We start from the raw sequence: 21946 nt of genomic DNA, 5'->3' as shown, positions 1-21946 counted from the left end.
TAAGAATGTTATAAAGAGTAGAACACTATGCTTGGCCAGCAGTCACCATATAGGAAAAGTGAGGTAACGGAAAGACGGGGGTATTGACAGGGGGTATGTATGCCTGAAAAACAAAGTTGTCTTGGAATACGGAAAATGAATACTTAGCACAGTTGTTTTTAAACTGGGGGTAATTACCAAATTAGGGGGGATAATTTGGACACATTGTGAAAATAATGGAGCAATTTTTAATTGCTTCTTGTGATTTGAGGATTCAGTTTGGGATTGCTGAATTGGTTGTGTAAAACAAGAGTACATGAAATTTTGGGGGTGGGTGGGGTAATAACATTATTTGATATTGTTTGGAGGTAGCTGAGTTGAATGATTTAAGGACTGGAAAAAAGGAAAATAAGGATTCTGAACTAAAAAGGGGCACATCATACTGGAGGTAGTTAATAGACTGAGATAAGACCCCACCTCCTCCCTGTGAATATCTTGCTCCTTCTTTGCCATCTTTGTTAATTCTTAAGACAATTTTAGTCTTAATATTGTTTTAATGTTTCATCTTCTTGCTTGTATTGGTTATAAGCTGCCTAAAGTCACTTCTACACAAGATGAGTGGCATGATAGACAGACAGACAGAGCAGTATGGACTAATTGAATGTACCTTTTTGCATTTTCTGGAGAACCCCAAATATTACACCAGTGAAACTGAGCAACAAATTGCAAAACAAGTAGAATGTTATTTCCTCCTGAATACCGCCTCATCCGCAGCCCGTAATAATTAAGTGCAGATTTGGCTATTAAAAATATTTGTCCAGTAAATTTGTCTCATGTTATTTGTTTTCTGTTCATACCTGACTTGCTCTTTTTAATGTCTTCCTAATTTAATCAAATTTCAAACATATATGCATGTATTTCATACTAATCACATAAAGTTATCAGGTATTCTAAATATTTGACAGTAAAATTTATTTTAAATTAAAGATTCAACATGTGCAAGCAAAATATTTGTTTTCAAGGTCTCATTCTCTGGTACTCTGAAGATTTCTTTAAAATTTTGTGGCGTTTTGTTTGTTTTAAAAGTTATCTTAAAAGAAACCTTCATCACCTATTAACATGGTTTTAAACTATAGAGCCTGAATCTATATATGTGCCAAGGGGTCTGCAAAACATATTAATATATGGTTTAGGATAAGGATGAAAAAGAAGTGGAAGAGTTCCTCCATTTCCCCTTTACTCATACCTGAGGGAAAATGTCCAGGCAACTTCAAGGAGACAAAACCCAGTCAAAATGACTCAGATTCTGACATGAGGATGTGGATGTTGCATCCAAGCCAGAGCCACCTAGTTCCCCAAAATAATGACCCCCCCTATGAATAAAGGACTAGGCAAAGTCATAATAGATGAACTCTCCCAAATATGGGTAAACGGTGAAGCAATAATGCTGAGACTTTGCCAAAGCCAACTTTTGTAATCAGGGCTACATACAGTAGGTTCACCTAGTCCTGGGTAGAAGTTGAGGGAATTTGGAGGCCAGTTTCTTTACCTGAATGCTTCAAACTATACCATACCTGCTATCAGGAATCTCTGACCTGTTTGCCTGGATGATGTTATAGTTCAGTGATGGGGAACCTTTTAGAGACGGAGTGCCCAAACTGCAACCCAAAACCTACTTATTTATTGCAAAGTGCCAGGGCTGCATTAGCATTGTGGTGCCCTCAGGGGTGGCGTGAGGCATGGCCCACTCGGTGGGCGTGGCTGCAATGGTCATGGCAGACTGGGTGAGCATGGCCGGGGCCAGGGTGGCGGAGGCCAGTCCCTCGCCATATCCGGGGCATCCCCGGGGGCCCAATGCCGCTTGCTCACTCACTTCCTGCCCTGTCGCTTCCAAATGTCATGTGCTCGCTACTCTGGCGAACTCTGCTGGGGCAATGGCACACGTGCCCACAGAGAGGCTCTGAGTGCCACCTCTGGCACGCGTGCCATAGGTTCGCCACCACTGTTATAGTTCTTATCCTCTCTGCACTTTTGTCAGATGGCAGGAATTAACTAGGTATGAATATGGGCTTAAACTTTTTGTGGAATATGCTATGTATTTAATATGCACCAAGTCAAGAAGGTCAAGACAATAGGTAACTATATACTTCCAAACCTTCTTTAGCATAATAAGACATCCTATTATCTGAAGCAAATTGTAAAGGTTTTCCAGCTTTTATCATGTGGCTAGGAATCAGACACATACGCTTATATTTTCTATATAACTTTAAATCCCCCAGAAGTTTAAAAAGCAGTTTCGGCATTAAATTATGAACGGTCTAAATGGAATTTTTTAAAATAATGCTTAATTACTAAGCTAATTTTTGAACTTTCAGAGGTTTGAAGATAGAGACATTTTCTAAGAGTAAACTTAATAATCTTAAACATTAAATCTCAGTGTAAAAGGATCCCATATACTCATTTGGTTCCCACTCACATTTTATACTTATTCTAAATGTTGTCTACTATTACTGTTGAAAAACAACATTAAACGGTTGATCAATCAAAACAAATCATTTCAAACTCGTATTAGCAGTGGTTCATGCAAAATATGCTATGTGCTTAAAAAGGGAAATATAAAAACTGGATTTGATTTTCACTGTTTTTATACAATCATCTCCAATAAACAATGTTAATAAAGTTATTAAAACCATACACAACATTTTCTTCTTACTATTCCTGGGCACAACATGCAGCTAAATCATCGCTCCATAATATCTTTTATATGCAGTTTAGTAGATTTAAAACAGGTAATATAATCACTAATATAGTTAAATACTGCACCAATCTTTTTTTAATGAATTGTTTATAGAATGGGAATTTTGAATTACCTCATTATTCTATCACCTACTGCTGTTCCTCTGATATATCTAGCAAAAGGAATAACAGCTAAAGTCATTCAAGTAAAAATGCTATATGAATTATTTTTAAAGAAAAAACTGCATTCTCAGGCCAACTTAACCATTTGATTTCAATGTTCATAATACTCTAAGTATTAATGATTGATCTTTTTTCCTTATTAGGTCCAGAAGCAACACATTTTCCTGCAAAATCACCATTAATTCTTCAGTACCTACATTGTTTTCAAATATATCAATTTACCTGTATTCAAAATAAAAAGTGGAAGAAAATATTTTTGGTTTGCATTTAGTAGTGACAATTAACAGAGAATCAGTGTAGAAAAACCTTATTACTATTACAGCAATCTAGGTCCTGAGATGACTTCTTTCTAAATCTTTTAGTAGACAACCTGCCTCCAGAAGCGGTGAATGCGCCAACGCTGGAAGTTTTTAAGAAGAAACTGGACAGCCATTTGTCCGAAATGATATAGGGTTTCCTGCCTGAGCAGGGGGTTGGACTAGATGACCTCCAAGATCCCTTCCAACTTTATCATCATCATCATCATCATCATCATCATCATCATCATCATCATCATCATCATCATTATTATTATTATTATTATTATTATTATTATTATTATTATCAGAATGCTTAAATCCTATTGTTCTTGAAGAATTCAGTCATTAAACTGGATATGGCAGATCTTCTGATCAGATTATCGATGTATCTTATAAATCCAACAGAAAAAAGAACTGGAATTGCAATCATAAATGAAAGAGCTAAATACTGCAATACCAAACTGCAACAAATTATTAATAACTAATGAGTAATTCTATTCCCCATAATAGATATCAGTCTACAGACAAAAAGGTGCTGACTTGGGGATGATTTACTTATCTTGATGCAGAAAGTTAATAGTGTGGCCACCTTCTGATGCTCTGAAAAGGAACATGGGACCAATTGAGGTCTAGATTGAATGAATAGATCTGAATGGCTGAACCAAAAAGCTATGGCAAAACCAAATACTGCTTTTAAAAATCAATACTGGGTTTCTCAGTTCTTCTGAAACATGCACATCTATGTGAATAACATACAACTTAAATTCATACCAATTTTTAGTGGGCAATAAATCAAAATATTCTAAAACAGAATTTGTTAATGTATTGGGACTTTTCAAAACAAAGTTAAAAATAACATTAAATGTTGCTGTAGTATCACTTTGTATACAACTCTGTAATAATAAAATGCTCTGTTGCAAAGAAACATTTTATTTCCACTGTTTACCAAGACATAAGTGTGATTGTATTTAGTGCTAGTATGCAGGTGTCCAAGGGGGGTGGGGACATGAAACTAAATGATTCACAGCATTTTGATGCAAACTCTACCACTTTCATGCATGCGTACCATGACACAGTGCAACTACTGTATGAAGGAAGGGAGCTTGCATCATGAAATTATATCCTGATAGTTAGGAATAAAAATCTATGTTTTAATGACTCTGAAATTTGGCATTAATTATTATTTGAGGCTACAATTCTTTATGCTTTAATTGCTTTAACTGAAATCAAGTATGACCTCAGAGCCATAAGAATGCAAACTTTTCTGTATTTTTTTATGGCCCATACAGCATATATTAAACAAAATTGCTGAAAAGTGATAGCATGGTTTCCCAATATACCAAGGTAGGAAAAAATTGCAATATATTAGAGTAAGCCCTGACCAGGCTTAAATTAACATGGGTAAAAAATGAATGAATTCTTCTCATCAAATGTACAGAAAATAAACCTGGCATCACTAGTATCATATAACCCCATCTAGTGGTCCTTCAGAATCCCAAAAATGTTTAGTACAGTCTCTGAATTAAAAATAATGTTACTTATCCCATTCTGAGCAAATTAAAACAAATATTTAAAAATAATATTTCTATTTAGTAAATTATAGACACTCTAAATCAGGGGTGTCAAACTCGCGACGTCACGTGACATCGCGCAACATACGTCACGTGACATCGCGCAACATATTGGGCCGATTTTGCCATTGTCGGCAGTGGGGTGGGTGCGGCTTCCTGATGACGCGTCTGGCCCGCGGGCCGGCAGTTTGACATCCCTGCTCTAAATGCTGGTCTGTGACCATAATAAAATGACTGAATTATAGATAATGTATCTTTTCTTTTAATCATAATGCATAATGGAACCTATTTGTTCCAAGCCCCCTCATTTTAGAATCTTTTTTAATAAATCAGAAAGAAAATGTGATTCCTGAAAGACATGAAAAAGAACTAGGAATATCTGCTGTTAGAAATTTTAAAAAAATCAACTTATTTATAGGAAAATGGCAACATATTTTATATTTAGAGAAAAATATAAAAATATGGAACAAAAGCTCTCTTATTATGTGTGTGTACATCTACATAATTTGTTTCTGATGACATTATCTCTATTTTCTACCACAGTTTCAAAAGGGATTAACACAATGCGTAAAAATATATGTATTCATGTTCGCCAGTCAAATTACATCTATTCTCTACTAGTCAAAGAAAATTTGCACAAAAGAAGAAACTTTATCAGATATTCTATTTTGGTCAAGCTTCAAGTCACACCATTTGATGTGTGGCAGCCAGTGTGGTGCACAGGTTAAGAACACTAAGAGACACTACAGAAACCCAGATTCAAATCCACAGTCAGCTATCAAAACTCTCTGAATAGTTCTATACCAAACACTCTCTCTCAGCCAAACCATGAAAGTCAGCTGGGTGACTTTTTTTGCAGTCACTCTGTTCTCAGCCAAACCAATCTCAAGGCTTGATGTGAGGAAAAGGGGGAGAAAGGAACCACTACCTATGGTGCCTTGACTTGCTACATGAAAGGCAGGATATAAATCGAACAAAATGTGTGTAAACACCACTGCAAAAACTTTACTGGGCTCTACGTATTTCAAATACAGATGTGCTCTCTCTCAATACAAGTATCTACATATATCCCCAGAAGTTAAATGATCCAGTTAGGAAACTGTGATAGAATTCCATCCTTGATGCATCTGTGCACCAAACTGTGTAGTAAATTATTGAATAAATATAATCTAGAACTTAATATATTCAGTAAGGTCACTGAAGTTGAGTGCAAATACATACATAAAGCCACAACTGTAGTTACAGCAAGAGTAAATGGTGAAGAATTGACCTGTCATGCTTTTAGTCAATGCAAATTGCCAGTGAGAGAATGTTGAGATCTGAATAAATGTGCTGCAAAGTTTTTGAAGGCAGGAAACAAACACAGCAATACTAACCTATGACTAGCGCCTCCACGATAGCGTGCACCAGGTATGAGAACAGGGTCATCATCACTATCATCAGTTTCATGGAAAACAGAACTTCTTGTTGATGATTCTTCATGAGTGGCAAGTCCTGAGGAATCTGGCTGAGAATGAGGTTCATTATTGGTATTATTTGGGATCGCAGAAGAATTTGTACTTTGTTGACTCAAGCTTGCTTGCTCTTCCGTGGTTTTGCCTGATAAATCTTCTTCTGGGATCTGGCAGATTAAATCAAGATCGGGAACATTTCCTTGTTCCATAGTACTTTCAGGCTGGTCAGATATCTCATTGTCTGATAGAATAAATAATATTTGGTAATCAAAACACTTTTGAATATATTTAACAGAAAAGAACAACGTGAATTATATGAACTATACAAAATTGATACAATCTATTAAGAGATATAATAGCTGTAAATGGTGAAAAAGCACTTAATTTTCTTTTAGTTGTTGCTCTATTTGGGTACAACATTTTCCACAAGTATTTTACTCAAAGCAGCTTTCTGAGAGTAGTTAGATAATGCACTGGTAGCACAGAATTATAGCAACAAAACCATAATATACTATAGTAAAAAATTGTTAATTATTGTTAATTAATTCCAAATATTCCAAAAAATTACAGGTTACCTTTAACATATATATCTGTAATTATTTTACATACCCGAATGTGGTGTATCAGCATTTTCATTTGTTGACATTAGCTCTTCAGTATTTGTACTTTCTTCAGGTGATTCTTCAGGAATTTCTAAAACAGAGAATTTAAAATAATGGATGCATACGGCAGATAGATAAAAACCATTTCTAATATTTGCTCTTTACTATAAATGAAGTTTAGAATGATTTCAAAGTCTGCTATATTTTACATTGGAAGAGGCAAGATGGTGCTTTCCAGATGTTTTAAACTACACTTTCTAGTCCTGTTAGTAGGTGTTTGATATTGATCCTGTTGGCAAAAGTGGTAAGTATGAAGTCTAAATAGTTTTGAGTTTACCAATGCATCATATGACAAATAAAAGTTACAGCTAAAACATGCTTTATGAAAACATGTTACAAAGAGCCACACATTTCTTTGTAATCCCGATAAAAGAAAATCTTCTGATTCCTATTCTTATTTTTGCTGCAGATTTCAGATATGTATGATGATTTAGTTTTATAAACCTTACTGTATTTATGGTCAGCTCAAACTATTATTTAAACAATTATTAAAATCTATTTAAGGTTGTAGCATTTTCTTTTTTTATGTATATTTTATTAATTTTTATAAGATAACATTCTTTAGTAATTAGCAAACAGCATGTTGTCTGGATTCATGTAATTAAAAAACAATCAATAATAATTAGTTTCTATATTTTCATAATCAATGTGTTAGTTAATAATATATTTCTTAAATCTTCTCTTCACCTGATAGTCTTCTTCTTACTAATACATATTTAATGCTACATAGTACATATTAGGTGATTCCTGAGCTAGCATTTTACAGCACTTATGTACAATTATAATTTCTGAAAATTCTTGATTATTTAATGCATAGCTCCAGCTCTCTAACAGTTTTTGCTTAGCTCAAATAGTAAAGTAGTCCTCAGGTTATGACGAAAATTGGAACTGGTATTGCTGTTGCTAAGTGATACAGTCATAAATTGAAATCTCAACAGTCCCAGTTGCCATCATGATCCCAGAACACACGGGTGATTAAGTGAGAGAGCCAGAAATCCCAGAAAGGGAATGTGGGAGACAGTATAAGTGCTGTATGTGAACTGTAGGGAGAGAACTTTAAGGACCTGTCATATGTCCATTTTTTAAAGTGCCACTCTAACTTTGAATAGTCATTCAAATGGACTTAAGCCAAGAACTACTGCTATTCATAATTCCACAATACTGTTAAATTTATTATCTCTCAGCTTTCAACAGTTACTTATGTAAATAGATATAATGAAAAAAATGGTATAAAATATATATTATAAAAAGAAACAGTCACCAATTGAACAATGCTAATTAACATCTGCTTCCTATGTAAGACTAAGCTGTTTTGTGATTCAAACAATATATTTTTGCTTGTCCTCTGCATCCAAAATGAAACAAAAATATTATTTGGCCTGTCTAAACAAATATTTTGGAGTTTCATGAGAGCAGGTCAACACTGTTATAATAATAGAACATGGTGCTTTTTATAACAGAAATTATAGCACATCTTACTTGATTCTTCACTCTCTGGTGTTGGTACTTCTGAACCTGGAGTTCTTAGGGATTCTTCCAGAGCTTCTATTTTGCTCTGATTTCCACTCCCTCTTGAACTTGAAGCGGTACTACTCCTAGCAACAAAAGCATGCAACAACATATGCACTATTTTAGATATTTTAGAAATTCTTCAAAAGTTTGTAAAGCGTAGACAGAAAGATCGGCTCTATAAATTTAAGATTAAAAAATTAATACGGCTACACTTTAAAAGTTATCAGAAATAAAGCAATATAAAATTCAAATAGTAGGAATAAAACTCACAATTAAAATGCCTATGGAAATCAGAAGGGTAATAGAATTGCATTAGTGTAACAATGTGTTCATTTTCAGATGGAAGGGAAACAATTTGATAGAAAGTATTTCCAATATTAAGAAATCCCCATCAGTTGTTTGCACTTACATTTTTTAAGAGTGTCAGCTATAGTACCAGAGTCATATAGTTGTACGATTCCACCCTATTTTGAACTTGCCCAAATAGGAGAGCAGGAATGACAAGAATGTAAACAAGCATCCACCATCAATTGATATTAAAGATAAAAGGAAATCCAAGTCTCTTCTTTTAAGATGGCAATGCTTTAACCAGCATGAAAGACTCCACAGAAATAAAGACAAACATGGCTAGAAACCAGTGGCATTTGTAACAAGCTGCAACAATGTCAAAATGATAGCACATGTATCATGACATTATCATCAAAAATGACATGGTTTGGTACTTGCATCACAAGTACATAAGTTGCACCATGACATCGTGCCATTATCTTCACCTTGTTTCTGTGAAAACCCATGATAAATTATAAACCATATCTTCACTGTATTCCAGGAGGAGGCAAACATATAAGATAGCAGCTGTTTCTGAGCAGATAAGAATGATAGTTCAGAATTTATAACTAATCAAATTTCAAGCTCTTCACATTCTCTTATAGGGCTGCCCTTTTAGAAGAGGAGAGTTGAATTTCTTAACTTAGGCCCTCAGTGCATCTGTTGATAACTGACACTTAATTGCATTCTCTGAAGTCCTGCTCCTTGTCCAAGTTATGTTGGAATGTTCCAGTCAACAAGAGAACATGGAAAAAAGCCTCAGCTTCTGAGAAAATGGAGGGGCAGCAGCAGGTCTTTTCAGTCTTTCCTCTGGAGTAGGTGAGGGTTGCCCTACTTCTGCTATAGAAAAATAAACCTTGGTAATAAGTCCAATGTATCATTCGGGCACTATAGAGCCCCTATGGAACTGTCTGAGATCATGATTATTGCCAGGAACATGCACATTTTTGCCCCAAATCATTTTGTATAGAAAATATCTGTCAGAGGTTCATAAGAAACACAAACTATGTATGTACAAATAACCACTTAAGGAATCGTCGTTATGGGCGGGCAAACTACTATTTCCTAACTGTTTTTCTCATGTTGATAACTTTATAGTTTAGGACATGATGATATACATGATAGCCTATTCTGAATAGAATCAATCTGCCCAGTAGGATTGAGAAAAGGGTTACTTTAAATTGTCATTTTTAGCCCTTCTTGATGATAAACCTCCTCCTCTGGAATAGCCTCATTCCTATTAGTGTTCCAGAAGATTGTTAAGATTTGTGTATTCTGAATGGACTTTAGCATTGAGAGAATGGATGAAATATTGCCTCAATAAATGATGCTATGTTTATTCAAGGGACATATGGAAATCAGATGTCCAATTATTGATTTTATTTATTTATATGCCACGCTTATAATTTTACAAATAACTCACAAGATGAACATATTGAACACACTTCCTCCTCTTTTCCCTACAACAACCCTTTGAGGTGGGTTGGGCTGAGAGAGACTGACTAGCCCAAAATCACCCAGCTGACTTTCATGACTAAGGGGGAACTTGAACAATGAGTTAATATGTTTTACCAAAATATCCTGATATATGCAATACAATCAGTAATCATAGCATCATCATTACAATTTCTTTATATTCTTCTAATATTTTTAATTGTCTTGTAAATAGATCCTCTATGTTTCCCAACGTTTCTAAAAAGAATCAGATACTATTTAGTTTCTAATCAAATTATTTATACTATTACATAATAACTATAAAAAAAAAAGTTTCAGTTCAAAATATAACCCGCATTTGTAATAACTACTTACCATTCATCAGTGAAATCTAATTTAATTGTACTTGTAGTTGTTCCTTCTGTGCTATAATGTAAACTTAAAACAGGTTCACTTGCTGCTGCCCGTGGACTTGCTTTTTCATCATCTAGAAAGAAAGTGTTACAAATACAAATAGATTTATTTATGTATTTGTTTGTTTGTTTATTTATTTATATTTATTTATTAATAAATAATTTTTTTACAGCTGCCCACCTTCCTCATAGTGACTCCAGTTGGCTTACAAAGATAAAACCCCAGTATATATAAAAAAATAAACTCATACATAATCGTGCTATTTAGCTTGTGCTACCCATGGTCTTTTAAAGATTATATAATATGTAATATTAATGTACAATATGTAATAACAAATTTGTAATTCTGTCCTTCTTGGCAAAGGCAATAAGCCAAGGAGGCATAAAGTTAAAATTTAGAAATGAATAAATAATTTCTACGCTAATAAATGCTGGAATCATTTTATCTTTTTAAAAATAGTAATGTTTATTATATTCTGTGTATGAATGTTTCCAGTAAATATATTTAATCATTTTAATTTGACAATTGAAACATTCTGAGAACTAATAGCTTCCAATTTTTATTGTAACTTAGGAGAAAACTTCAGTAGTCAGCAGGATAACAGACTAAAACACTAGTACTCCTATGTTTATATATGGCTTGCCTAACCTCTTTTGAGGAATAATAAAAAATGCAATTTCTTATTACAAACAGAACTAAGTAAAATATAATTATACCTCATGAATTTAGATATTTTAAAAATAAGCTTCATGTTGAATTATCTGATACACACACACACCCGTAGCCAAGTTGGGGCACATTATTCTGGATCTATGTGAATACTAAGAGACAATATCAATTTGATGGCACATCATCATCGAGCCCAAAAATGTGTAACAAATCACTGTTTTTATTTTACAAAATTCATCTTATATAAGAAAAGTCATAGAAGGAATGACATAAACTACAAAAACAGGGATCTCACACAAGTTTTGTAATTCAACATGCTGACAATGGATGCCTCCAAAATATTTCTTTATGCATATTATGGATGATTGTGTAGTAAACCAGATATTTAGACTGGATTTACCATTTGTGTCCCATCTATCGAATTCTTCCCAAAGACCTGAGATAGGCAGATATTGTTGTTTAATAATATTAAAGGTATTGTCACAGGATGTAAGATGATGATGATGTTTATTAATTATTCAACCTTTATATATATATAAAACTCAAGGCAGTGGGCATACCTCATACTCCTGCCTACTCTCCCCACAACAATCCTGTGAGGTGGCTTTTCTGTGACAGAGTAACTGGTCCAAAGCTACATTACTGGTTTTCATACGTAAAAGAGGCTTAGAACTTATAGTCTCCTTGTTTGTAGGCCAGCACTTAACCACTATATCATACTAGTATATACAATATATCAGAACTGTGTATCAGGAATTAAATACCTGAATTTAAAAAAGTCTCTCAAAAGTTCTTTGTAACCCATCCAATGATATATCTAATTAGACAGATGATTTAAACATTTACCTTTGATAGCTCTGGAGCTAGATTATATTACCTCAAAACAATTGCATCTCTACATGATATTTTGACTTAATAGAAAGGAAGGAGAACTTTTAATATTATACATCTTTAAACATATTTCCGTCAACTCATATAAAAATCTTAAAGTGTGGCAGCAATAAAAGTATTCCATAATATGTAATGCTTAGGAATACTTAAATGCATCCTTCTAAAAGACAGGCTAAAGCACTAAAAACAGATGTAATATCTTTTTTTCTTTTTAAATTTACTTATGACTAGAGGAATAAAATTGTCCTGCTGTTAAACAAACTATGAAAATGAAGGCAATATGATACAAAGAATTATGACAGTTAAATCATAATAATTTTTTAAAAGGCAATTAAAGCTGAAATATTAAACATACTTTAAAGTAGGGATGTACAAAATTCTTACATTTCTAGATTGACACATTTTGTACATGCCCACTTAAAGAAGTAAATGCTATATAATTTAGTACTTCTAACTTAACATGCAGTACTTAAGTATGACTTAAGAGTCATACTTCATACCTATATCCATTTACTGAATCAAAACCTATGGATGTTCATTGAACCGTAGAGCTGAGTTCACATATTCTCCCATTAGTGCGTAGTATCTTCAGACTGCCTATCTAAAAGCTGCACACTTAGGCTTGGCTCAAGACATCAGTTCATCTCTTTCCCACAGAATGTCACAGGATATTTGTCATTTTATTCCTGCATTGCATGAGTTGAGTATATGGTATAGCTAATGAATGTAATTTCTAAAGTCTTCATGCTATAAATGTATATATAGTATACATGGCAGAGATGGGGAACTCTGGTTTGAGAAACTGATTGCTTCAAGGAAGTGAAGTTTGTCAAAGGAGGTCCACCCATACACTTAAGCCCTAAAAGGCAATTCATTTCCACATGCAGATCAGTCACTCTATATTGTTGTGTCGCTCAGTGAAAAAAGGAACTAATTTGAAATATTTTGAGGATGGAGCTTCATTCTGCCAATAGACTGGAATTTCATTCTTCAAAAAATATCTGATGCAAGATACTAAAAGGCAAAAGCTTATTATCTTATATTGTGTTAAAGCATGAAAAAGATTTTCTGTTTGTTCTAAGATCAATGGTTATATCAGCAACATGGAATTTCTCAAGTTCATTTCAAACAAGGATTATGCTTCATTAACTTTTATATATTTATATTTATTTATAAGGATTAGCAACATCAATTAATAAAAAATCCAAACCATGAAGTGCAAAACTGCCAAACCTATCTTTATCATGCATTGGTTTTTAACACATCAGATAAATTTTAGTAATTTGTGAGTTAAATTAAAATGCCACCTAACAGAAGGATGAATTTATAGTTTTGAACAGTTTTTTACTTCTTCAAATGGAAAAATCTTATAATTCAATTGTTATTCAGGTGAAATTGAGTTGTGTGTCCCAATAAAAGAAAACAAAGCCAAAAATGCATAAACCCTTTATTCTTACAAATCACAATGGAAAAAAAAACCCTAGGGAATTTTCCTACTATAAAGCCTTGCCATAAACAGCCTCAGATCAGATACCCAAACAACAATCTTAGAAAAGCATACATAATTCCTGGTTGATCTCAAAGGCTACCTTTGCAGTTTTAGCAGAAATGAAGTGAGATACTTTCTCTTGGACTTCCATCCCAGGGAATACCGTACTTAACAAAGTTTAACTAAATCTAGTTAAACGCTGGCACTAGGGTTAATGAATTCTTTCAGTTCCTCAGGTTGGAATAGAAGGGCTTTAATGGTACAACTGATTATGCTTGAACAGTATTTTTTTTAAAAATCACATTTTATCCAGACATGACATATCCTTAACTAAACGTGTTACAGAGGTAAAGATCGATAACAGCCAAGTATTAGTCAGTTAACTGTGTGAAGATAAATACCAACAAATGCAACAGGCAAGCAGCAACTGCATACACTATTTTGTTCCTGAGGGAAAGCCTCTTGAGCAAACAACAGCAGCACAAACTACGTAACTACATTAGCTGCTTAATAAACCTTGACAAATGACAACCTGTAGGCTGAGGGTCCTGTGAGGATCCCTTAGGGGAAGACTGATCAGAGCTGGAGGACTGCTGTGCTGAACCCTCCGCTAGCTCTCGCTGTCTCTGCTGTTCAGCCTTCTTAAGCCTCAGCCGCTGCAGGCCCCTACGGAGTATAGCTAACTCAGGTGCCATTAATTCTGACAGGAAAAAAGGTGTAAAAAAGAAACAGGCATAGAACATAAGATAAAAGGAATATGACTAAAGAGCAAGATAATAGATATTATGTAGAAAATACAAGACAAGCATCAAATTTCATTTGTAAAAGCAGACTATTAATACTTAGCCCAGGAGCAAAATGTGCTTTACTTATTTTATTATTATTTTTTCTTAAGTGTGAGAATTATGCCCATTATATATGTTTTCTAGCTCTACTTGCTCAACTGCTAAGGCAGTTAGGTTCTGTAAAATAAAAAAACAAAAACAAGATATAACCATGAAGATGCAAAAAATATATAATGGTAATTTCCTGCACAATTCCCACACATATAACTGTTTCTACTCTAACAATATTTATTGGGAATTAAGAGATCAATGCAGTATGTGGGCAAAAGTGAAGCTTAACTATCAAAGTTGTCATCCAAATTTTAGGTTGTAAATTACAATATAAAATGTAGCTATACAGTCCTATTTGACTGTGATAAAGCACACTACTGTAAAAGTTGCCTAATGCTGAAATGAGGGAGGGGGTGTTTTTGTTTTTTGTTTGCTTAGTCAGTTTTCAAGTTTGGGATTTGGTCCTTCTGCCAATAAAGAACAAAACTGAAATATGAAGATCCATGCTTACTCTAACATATAAGCGTGTGTCATAATTTTTGTTTTCATGATGAAAGTAATTAGATTAGGCAACTGCTAAGCTGAATGTAATGAATTACTTCTCTATTCCACTCAACCACAACATATCAAAAGGTTTCCCAATACTCAGCAGTAATCACCCAGGAGGAATAGGGGCAATTAGAAGATTTTAGTGCTCAATTTGCAGAAAGGAAACAATTGCCATTTGATATATTCCAATGTTTTCACGTTCTAGTATATGAATAAGTGAGAAACTAAAGACCACTATAACAGTAGATCTTATGTAAAGAATTAACATTATGTAATTCAGAGCATAATAATGCACTGCTTTATTTTCAGACCATTATTATATTGCTGAATTGATTTCATGACATTTTTTGGAAATATGGATTAAAAATAAGAAAAAAGGAATTAAACATTCAAGATCACTTGTACTAATGACAGGGACAATTACTGCAACAATTTCTTCTCCTATGGGCAATACCTTTTCTTAGTAACAATCTGATTTAAATAATATTTAAAGCATTACCATTTGAAGGAGTATTAACTACCTTATATCAGATTTATTCTAATACATTAACTGATTTGTTTTCTGGCTATATGTCACTTAAAAATAGCTTGGCTATAACAGCCACAACACAGTGAGCTAACTGCTGAAAGGTACATAGAAGATGTCCAGTTATATGGCACTATCAAACCATCTTTAAAAAGTAATCAAGGTTAGATGGAGTCAATATTTGGATGGGAGATGTCTCAGAAATTTCAGTCCTATACTAGACTTGGAGAAGTAGGATGGGAAGCCATTTCCACTGTTGCCAGGAAAACAAACTGGGTATATTCTAAAGTTCCTCGGAGTTGAGATGTCCTCCAAGGAAACTTCATTTTTTAATTTGGAAGATATTCTTTTTGGTGAAAGGTTTTAGAACACTATGGCCTGGCAAAGGAACACATGCTAGAATTTTATTGTGACAGGACTGAACAATGTAAACAAATGAAATAAATTCAAAATAAACTGCATTCTAATTGTTTCATTCTGATTTGTTTATTTAATAAATGTATATGGGTACTCATCTCACAAGAAGTGACTCTGGGTAGCGTACAGCAAAAAGTATAAAAACAAGAAGCATGTCAAACACGGTCATATTTTACAAAAGCACACACAAGAGATTTGATCAGCAATAGAGTCACCTCAAGATATCAAGGGTGCCCTGATGACAAAGCCAGGTAAATGTAGTTCACCTCCCAGTGCCAACAGAATCAGTTAAGATGCTAATCCTCCAGGACAGAAACAATCAGGTTAACTTAGACAAATAAAGGTCAATGGAATAGCTATTTTCTCCCAGTTATTTCACTCTATACAAATCACACATTTGCAAAACTAACATTCATCCACAGGAATTCTATACATGAGGAAGCACATATTAAGCAATGTTTGAGAAAAATCTACAATTGATAAATATGTTTTACCTCTAAATCCAATTCTTCTATACTGCATTTGAAACAATATAGTAACAGTTTTATAGTGATATTCAATATTTGAATAAAAGTCTCTTATATTGTTTTCTAAGAATTAATACAACATACCATACTAATTTTGAAACTGAAGGGAACAGCTGTTTTAAAAGTACATGTGGGGCATTACTTGGGAATTACCAGCTCAAACAAAAGCAATCCAAAATTCCACTGAGTTGATATAAACTCGTACGTATGCCTTTAAGTGTTTTTCAAGTTATCCTAATAGCACTTGAGAAGAGCATTTTCCAAAATGATAGAGTGAGGGGAAAAATTTATTTGATCCCGTCAATTTTGTATATTTGCCCACTGACAAAGAAATGATCAGTCCATCGTTCTAACGGTAGGTTTATTTTAACAGTGAGAGACACAATAACAACAAAAAAATCCAGAAAAACACATTTCAAAAAAGTTATAAATTGATTTGCATTTTAATGAGTGAAATAAATATTTGACCCCTTCGCAAAACATGACTTAGTACTTGGTGGCAAAACTCCTGTTGGCAATAAACAGAGGTCAGACGTTTCTTGTAGTTGGTCACCAGGTTTGCACACATCTCAGGAGGGATTTTGTCCCACTCCTCTTTGTAGATCCTCTCCAAGTAATTAAGGTTTCGAGGCTGATGTTTGGCAGCTCAAACCTTCAGCTCCCTCCACAGATTTTCTATGGGATTAATGTCTGGAGACTGGCTAGGCCACTCCAGGACCTTAATGTGCTTCTTCTTGATCCACTCCTTTGTTGCCTTGGCCATGTGTTTTGGGTCATTGTCATGCTGGAATACCCATCCACGATCCATTTTCAATGCCCTGGCTGAGGGAAGGTTTTCACTCAAGATTTGACGGTATTTGGCCCCATCCATTGTTCCTTTGATGCGGTGAAGTTGTCCTGTCCCCTTAGCAGAAAAACACCCCCAAAGCATGTTTCCACCTCCACATTTGACCGTGGGGATGGTGTTCTTGCAGTCATAGGCGGCATTCCTCCTCCTCCAAACACGGCAAGTTGAGTTGATGTCAAAGAGCTTTCACCCAGTTTTCTGAATCATTCAGATGTTCATTGGCAAACTTCAGACGGGCCTGTACATGTGCTTTCTTAAGCAGGGGGACCTTGCAGGTGCTGCAGGATTTCAGTCCTTCATGACGTAGTGTGTTACCAATTGTTTTCTTGTCCCAGCTGCCTTGAGATCATTGATAAGATCCTCCCATGTAGTTCTGGGCTGATTCCTCACCATTCTCATGATCATTGAAGCTCCATGAGGTGATATCAACCTCTTATAAAGAAAACTTATACAAAATGTTTTATAGATGGCACTTGCCACCGGCAAGATTAACAAAAATGTTTAAAAATATGACGGATAAATGTTGGAAATGTAATCATAAACCAGGTACTTATTATCATTTGTAGTGGACATGTGTTAAAGCAAAGAAATATTGGACAAGAATACATATCTGGCTAGAAAAGATGCTGGGGAAACATGTAGATTTTAAACCTGAACTTTTTTTATTAGGTATAATGCCAGAAAAGCTTAATAAACAAAGTATATATTTGATTCTGCATATGACAACAGCAGCAAGACTTATATTTGCACAATATTAGAAAAATGAAGAAACACCATCGGAGGAAGAAATAATTAAAAAAATGCTAGACTATGCAGAAATGGACAGACTTACTTTGACATTGAAAGAAAAAGGAGAAACAGAATATTTTCAAACTTGGGACTTATTTTACCAATGGTTGGAGAAACGAACTAGGGATTAGGAATTTAATTTGTATTAGTGAATGATGAACTCAGACAACACGTTTGTTGAATAAGCACTGTTGAATTGTATTAAAAAATCAATAAACACTTAAATGAATAAATAAAAAGAAACTCCATGAGGGGATCTTGCATGGAGCCCCAGACCAAGGGAGATTGACAGTTATCTTTTGTTTCTTCCATTTGTGAATAATTGCACCAACTGTTGTCACCTTCTCACCAAGCTGCTTGGTGATGGTCCTGTAGACCATTCCAGCCTTGTGTAGGTCTACAATATTTTCCCTGACATCTTTGGACAGCTCTTTGGTCTTGGCCATGGTGGAGAGTTTGGAATCTGATTGATTGTTTGCTTCTGTGGACAGGGGTCTTTTATACAGGTAACAAGCTGAGATTAGGAGCACTCCCTTTAAGAGAGTGCTCCTAATCTCAGCTCGTTACCTGTATAAAAGACACCTGGGAGCCAGAAATCTTACTTATTTCACTCATTAAAATGCAAATCAATTTCTACCTTTTTTGAAATGCATTTTTCTGGATTTTTTTTATTGTTATTCTGTCTCTCACTGTTAAGATAAATCTACCATTGCAATTATAGACTGATCATTTCTTTGTCAGTGGGCAAACGTACAAAATCAGCAGGGGATCAAATCATTTTTTCCCTCATTGTAAGAAAACAGATTCTTCAATAACTGGCACTAGGTTTATTATTATAGTTGATTAAGCCTGCTATGGTTTCAGTCCCTATCAAATTTAACCGTAAACTTGATGCTCAATTGCTAAAAATGACACCTCTTTACTTCTGGAATAATGGTGAGCAAATGGACTGATTCCTAAGCAAAAGCCATAAGAGGATGAGGCTCATTTGAAACAGCGGAAATATTAAAGCAGTTTTTATGGAATGTATTAATCTTTACACAGTCTTTTTATGTAATCCAGCTCAATAATCTTTACTAAAATGCTTCATATTTAATGCAGAAATTATATTTCCTATGAATATAGTAACATTTATTGTACATGCTACACATGAAGCAGAAAATGGATTTTATATGTTTAAAAATTTTTTAGTTTCATTCCTGGAAGCAAGGAATTGCAGGACTTAATACATGAAGCCAAAGCTATTTTCACAGATATCATTTTTCCAACCAGTACATATTTCCTACTCAAAACATATTTGCATAGTCTATGCTATGCAGAGTTCTCTGGGCGGATGAAAAAAAAAATTTTGAGCCATCTTTCCTGGCCCATTAGATCTGGCACAGAGAACATGCTGTGGATGCCATCTGCCAGGGACCAGAAAATGGGACTTGTCTGCCATGATGTTGGCCTTATAGAACATTCTCCCACTGGACATTACATCAGCTTTATTCCTTTTGCTGTTCCAGAAGTCCCTTAAGATTTGTTTATGCCACCAGGGCTGAGGGTCCCAGAGAACTGGAATCTTGTTTAGATGGCTCTACTATTGAGATGGATGTACTCACAGCCTCTCTGCTTGGGGTTTGCATATAATTTAGTTTTAATTAATATGCTTTTAATGTTGTATTTCTAAATATCTGTTTTATATCTACATTGGTTTTTTATTGATTATTTATTGTATCCTACCCAGAATCATCTCTTGTGAGATAAGAAGCTATATAAATTAAATTAATAGATAAAATGAATAAAATGGCTTACAAGAATTTGAGATAAAATCCTCCGAAGCTACAATTAAAATTTAACAATGAAATGGCAATATAAAATAGTACATAATATGTGAACCTTTCTATAACCAATTTTTTTTTTTGGAAGCTTGCTTTCAATTTACTAACACCTCTGTTCTTTCCCATCCTCTGTTTCTAATGGTAATAAAGATGAAAAGTGTTGTTGTTTACCATTTAAATTATAGAACTGCTAAAAAAAACACTGTGTATATTCTAATAAAAATAGAGTGAGAAAGGAATTTAGGCTCAATTTCCAGTAATTCATAAAATTGCCTCTATAGGATTGTAGCAAGAATTCCAACATATTGAATACTCCACTTCTAAAGGGTGCGAAAGGTGCTTTGACCACAATTTTTGATTTTTGACCACAATTTTTGACCAAGATTTTCAATTACCTTCTACCATTGCAGGTTTTATAAATCTTCATATAGATCAATTGACAATATAATTACAGGTAGAAAAGCTAGGCAAAAGCAGCATTAACCAAGGAAGGGAAAATTACTTTCTACTATATTGTAACAGTCAGCTCACTAAGTTGCATGAACACAATGCAGATGTGGTACAAGATGTATGGTTCAATAAAAATAACAAAATATCCATTGTAATGTAAGTCTAATTCTTGCCTATGAATGATTAGTACAGTAAAGAACAGAACAATTAAGAGACAATAACTGATTGGTTCCTTCACAGAAATCACGCATGGTCAGAACCTAAAGATTCATGCAACTAGTTCTACAAACCAAAAGAGCATTTTTATGCTTATATTTCTTACTTCCATTCATGTAGTAAGCAACTTTGGGGGAAAAAAGGTTTTTTTGAAACTGCAACAGTGTCTTACGTTCAATATATACAGTCAAGTATAGTATACTACAGTATATATACTTGTGAAAGGTGGTTGAGTATATAAAGCAGTTGTACAGATCTTTGTTTTCTAAGAACCATCTCCACATTAATTATTGCTAATTAAGGTTATAAAACAAACAATTACTTCATATTTACATACTAGCATTAGGAATTCAAAAATATTTGTAACCTAACTACAGATGAACAAATTTTAAAACAAGCTCTATCAATGAAACTTTGGGAATGAACAAACTCAATTCTCTTACAAACTTCACTATACATTACACAGCTGAAAAACTGTTCTGGGCAGGGTCAGAAGTTGAGCTAAACATTTAATGGCATATCTTTTTGAAGAAAAGTAGCACTATACTGTGTTGTAACAAATTATAGCCAAATGTCAGACTAATAAAATTTTGAGTGAAGATTAATGTAGTAGATTTTATAATTGGAGGTCATGCATCCAAGTACATGACCACACTGAATATTGGTATAATAAATATGTATTTTGAACTCCTTATAAGATTAAATACATGTACTGTTTTAACAAGAAAACTTTACATACCAGGTTGGTGGAGTGTAGGAGGTGCAGGTATCTCCAAAAAAGGTCTTTGTTCATTGTCAGGAGACGAGAGTAAAGAAGTAGAAGGAGGACTTTCTGTTGATGAAGATGTTGAAGGAGCTTGAGCTGACACTGTAGATGATGATGACTGCAATTGTTCAGGACCATCTACTTCCATGGAATTTTCTGTTTCAGCACCTGCCAAGACATTTCCTGGGGTAGAAACATCTGATCTACTTGTTCCACCTTTGAAGAAAAGCATCAACTTAACTCTGCTTGTTTTTTAAAAAAAGATTACTGGTTTATATTTATTCAACACAGTAGCAAATTAATACTTTCAACAGAGTAGATTAAATGTGCTAAATGTGATTCTTAAAACTTTAAATTTGGAGGAGCCTATTTAAGCCATCAAGTCCAATCTCTGCTCAATGCAGGATGCCAATTAAATCATTCAGATACTGTCAATCCTCTGCTCGAACGCTTCTAATGAAGGGGAGCCCACAATTTTTGGGTAATAATTTCCATTGTCAAACTGATCTTGTTGTTAGGATATTTTTTCTAATATTTGTCTGGTTTTTGTTTGATTGATTTCAGTGTTACATGAGTCTAC

The 21946-nt window shown here is 34.2% G+C and overlaps 1 protein-coding gene across 4 annotated transcripts in view; it reads right to left on the bottom strand.

Annotated features, from left to right (window-relative positions):
* Positions 1–21946, bottom strand: part of DCAF6 (DDB1 and CUL4 associated factor 6) — a 43782-nt gene that overhangs the window by 6458 nt on the left and 15378 nt on the right. Inside the window, exons 8-14 of one of the 4 annotated variants that reach the window (XM_015831910.1) lie at positions 21340–21582; positions 14153–14320; positions 10533–10644; positions 8364–8479; positions 6832–6915; positions 6145–6463; positions 2850–2888 (exon numbers count right to left, since the gene is read on the bottom strand). In XM_015831910.1, coding sequence (XP_015687396.1) covers positions 2850–2888; positions 6145–6463; positions 6832–6915; positions 8364–8479; positions 10533–10644; positions 14153–14320; positions 21340–21582 — 1081 coding nt within the window. The remainder of the gene's footprint in view (positions 1–2849; positions 2889–6144; positions 6464–6831; positions 6916–8363; positions 8480–10532; positions 10645–14152; positions 14321–21339; positions 21583–21946) is intronic. The other 3 variants (XM_029287292.1, XM_015831911.1, XM_015831909.1) reach the window with 3 other exon arrangements.

The sequence above is a fragment of the Protobothrops mucrosquamatus genome, unplaced genomic scaffold (genome assembly GCF_001527695.2).
Source record: "Protobothrops mucrosquamatus isolate PMUCROS unplaced genomic scaffold, P.Mucros_1.0 scaffold_287, whole genome shotgun sequence".
Lineage (NCBI taxonomy): Eukaryota > Metazoa > Chordata > Lepidosauria > Squamata > Viperidae > Protobothrops > Protobothrops mucrosquamatus.
Note: the sequence above shows the minus strand (reverse complement) of the source record. Positions and strands in the feature narration are given on the sequence as shown.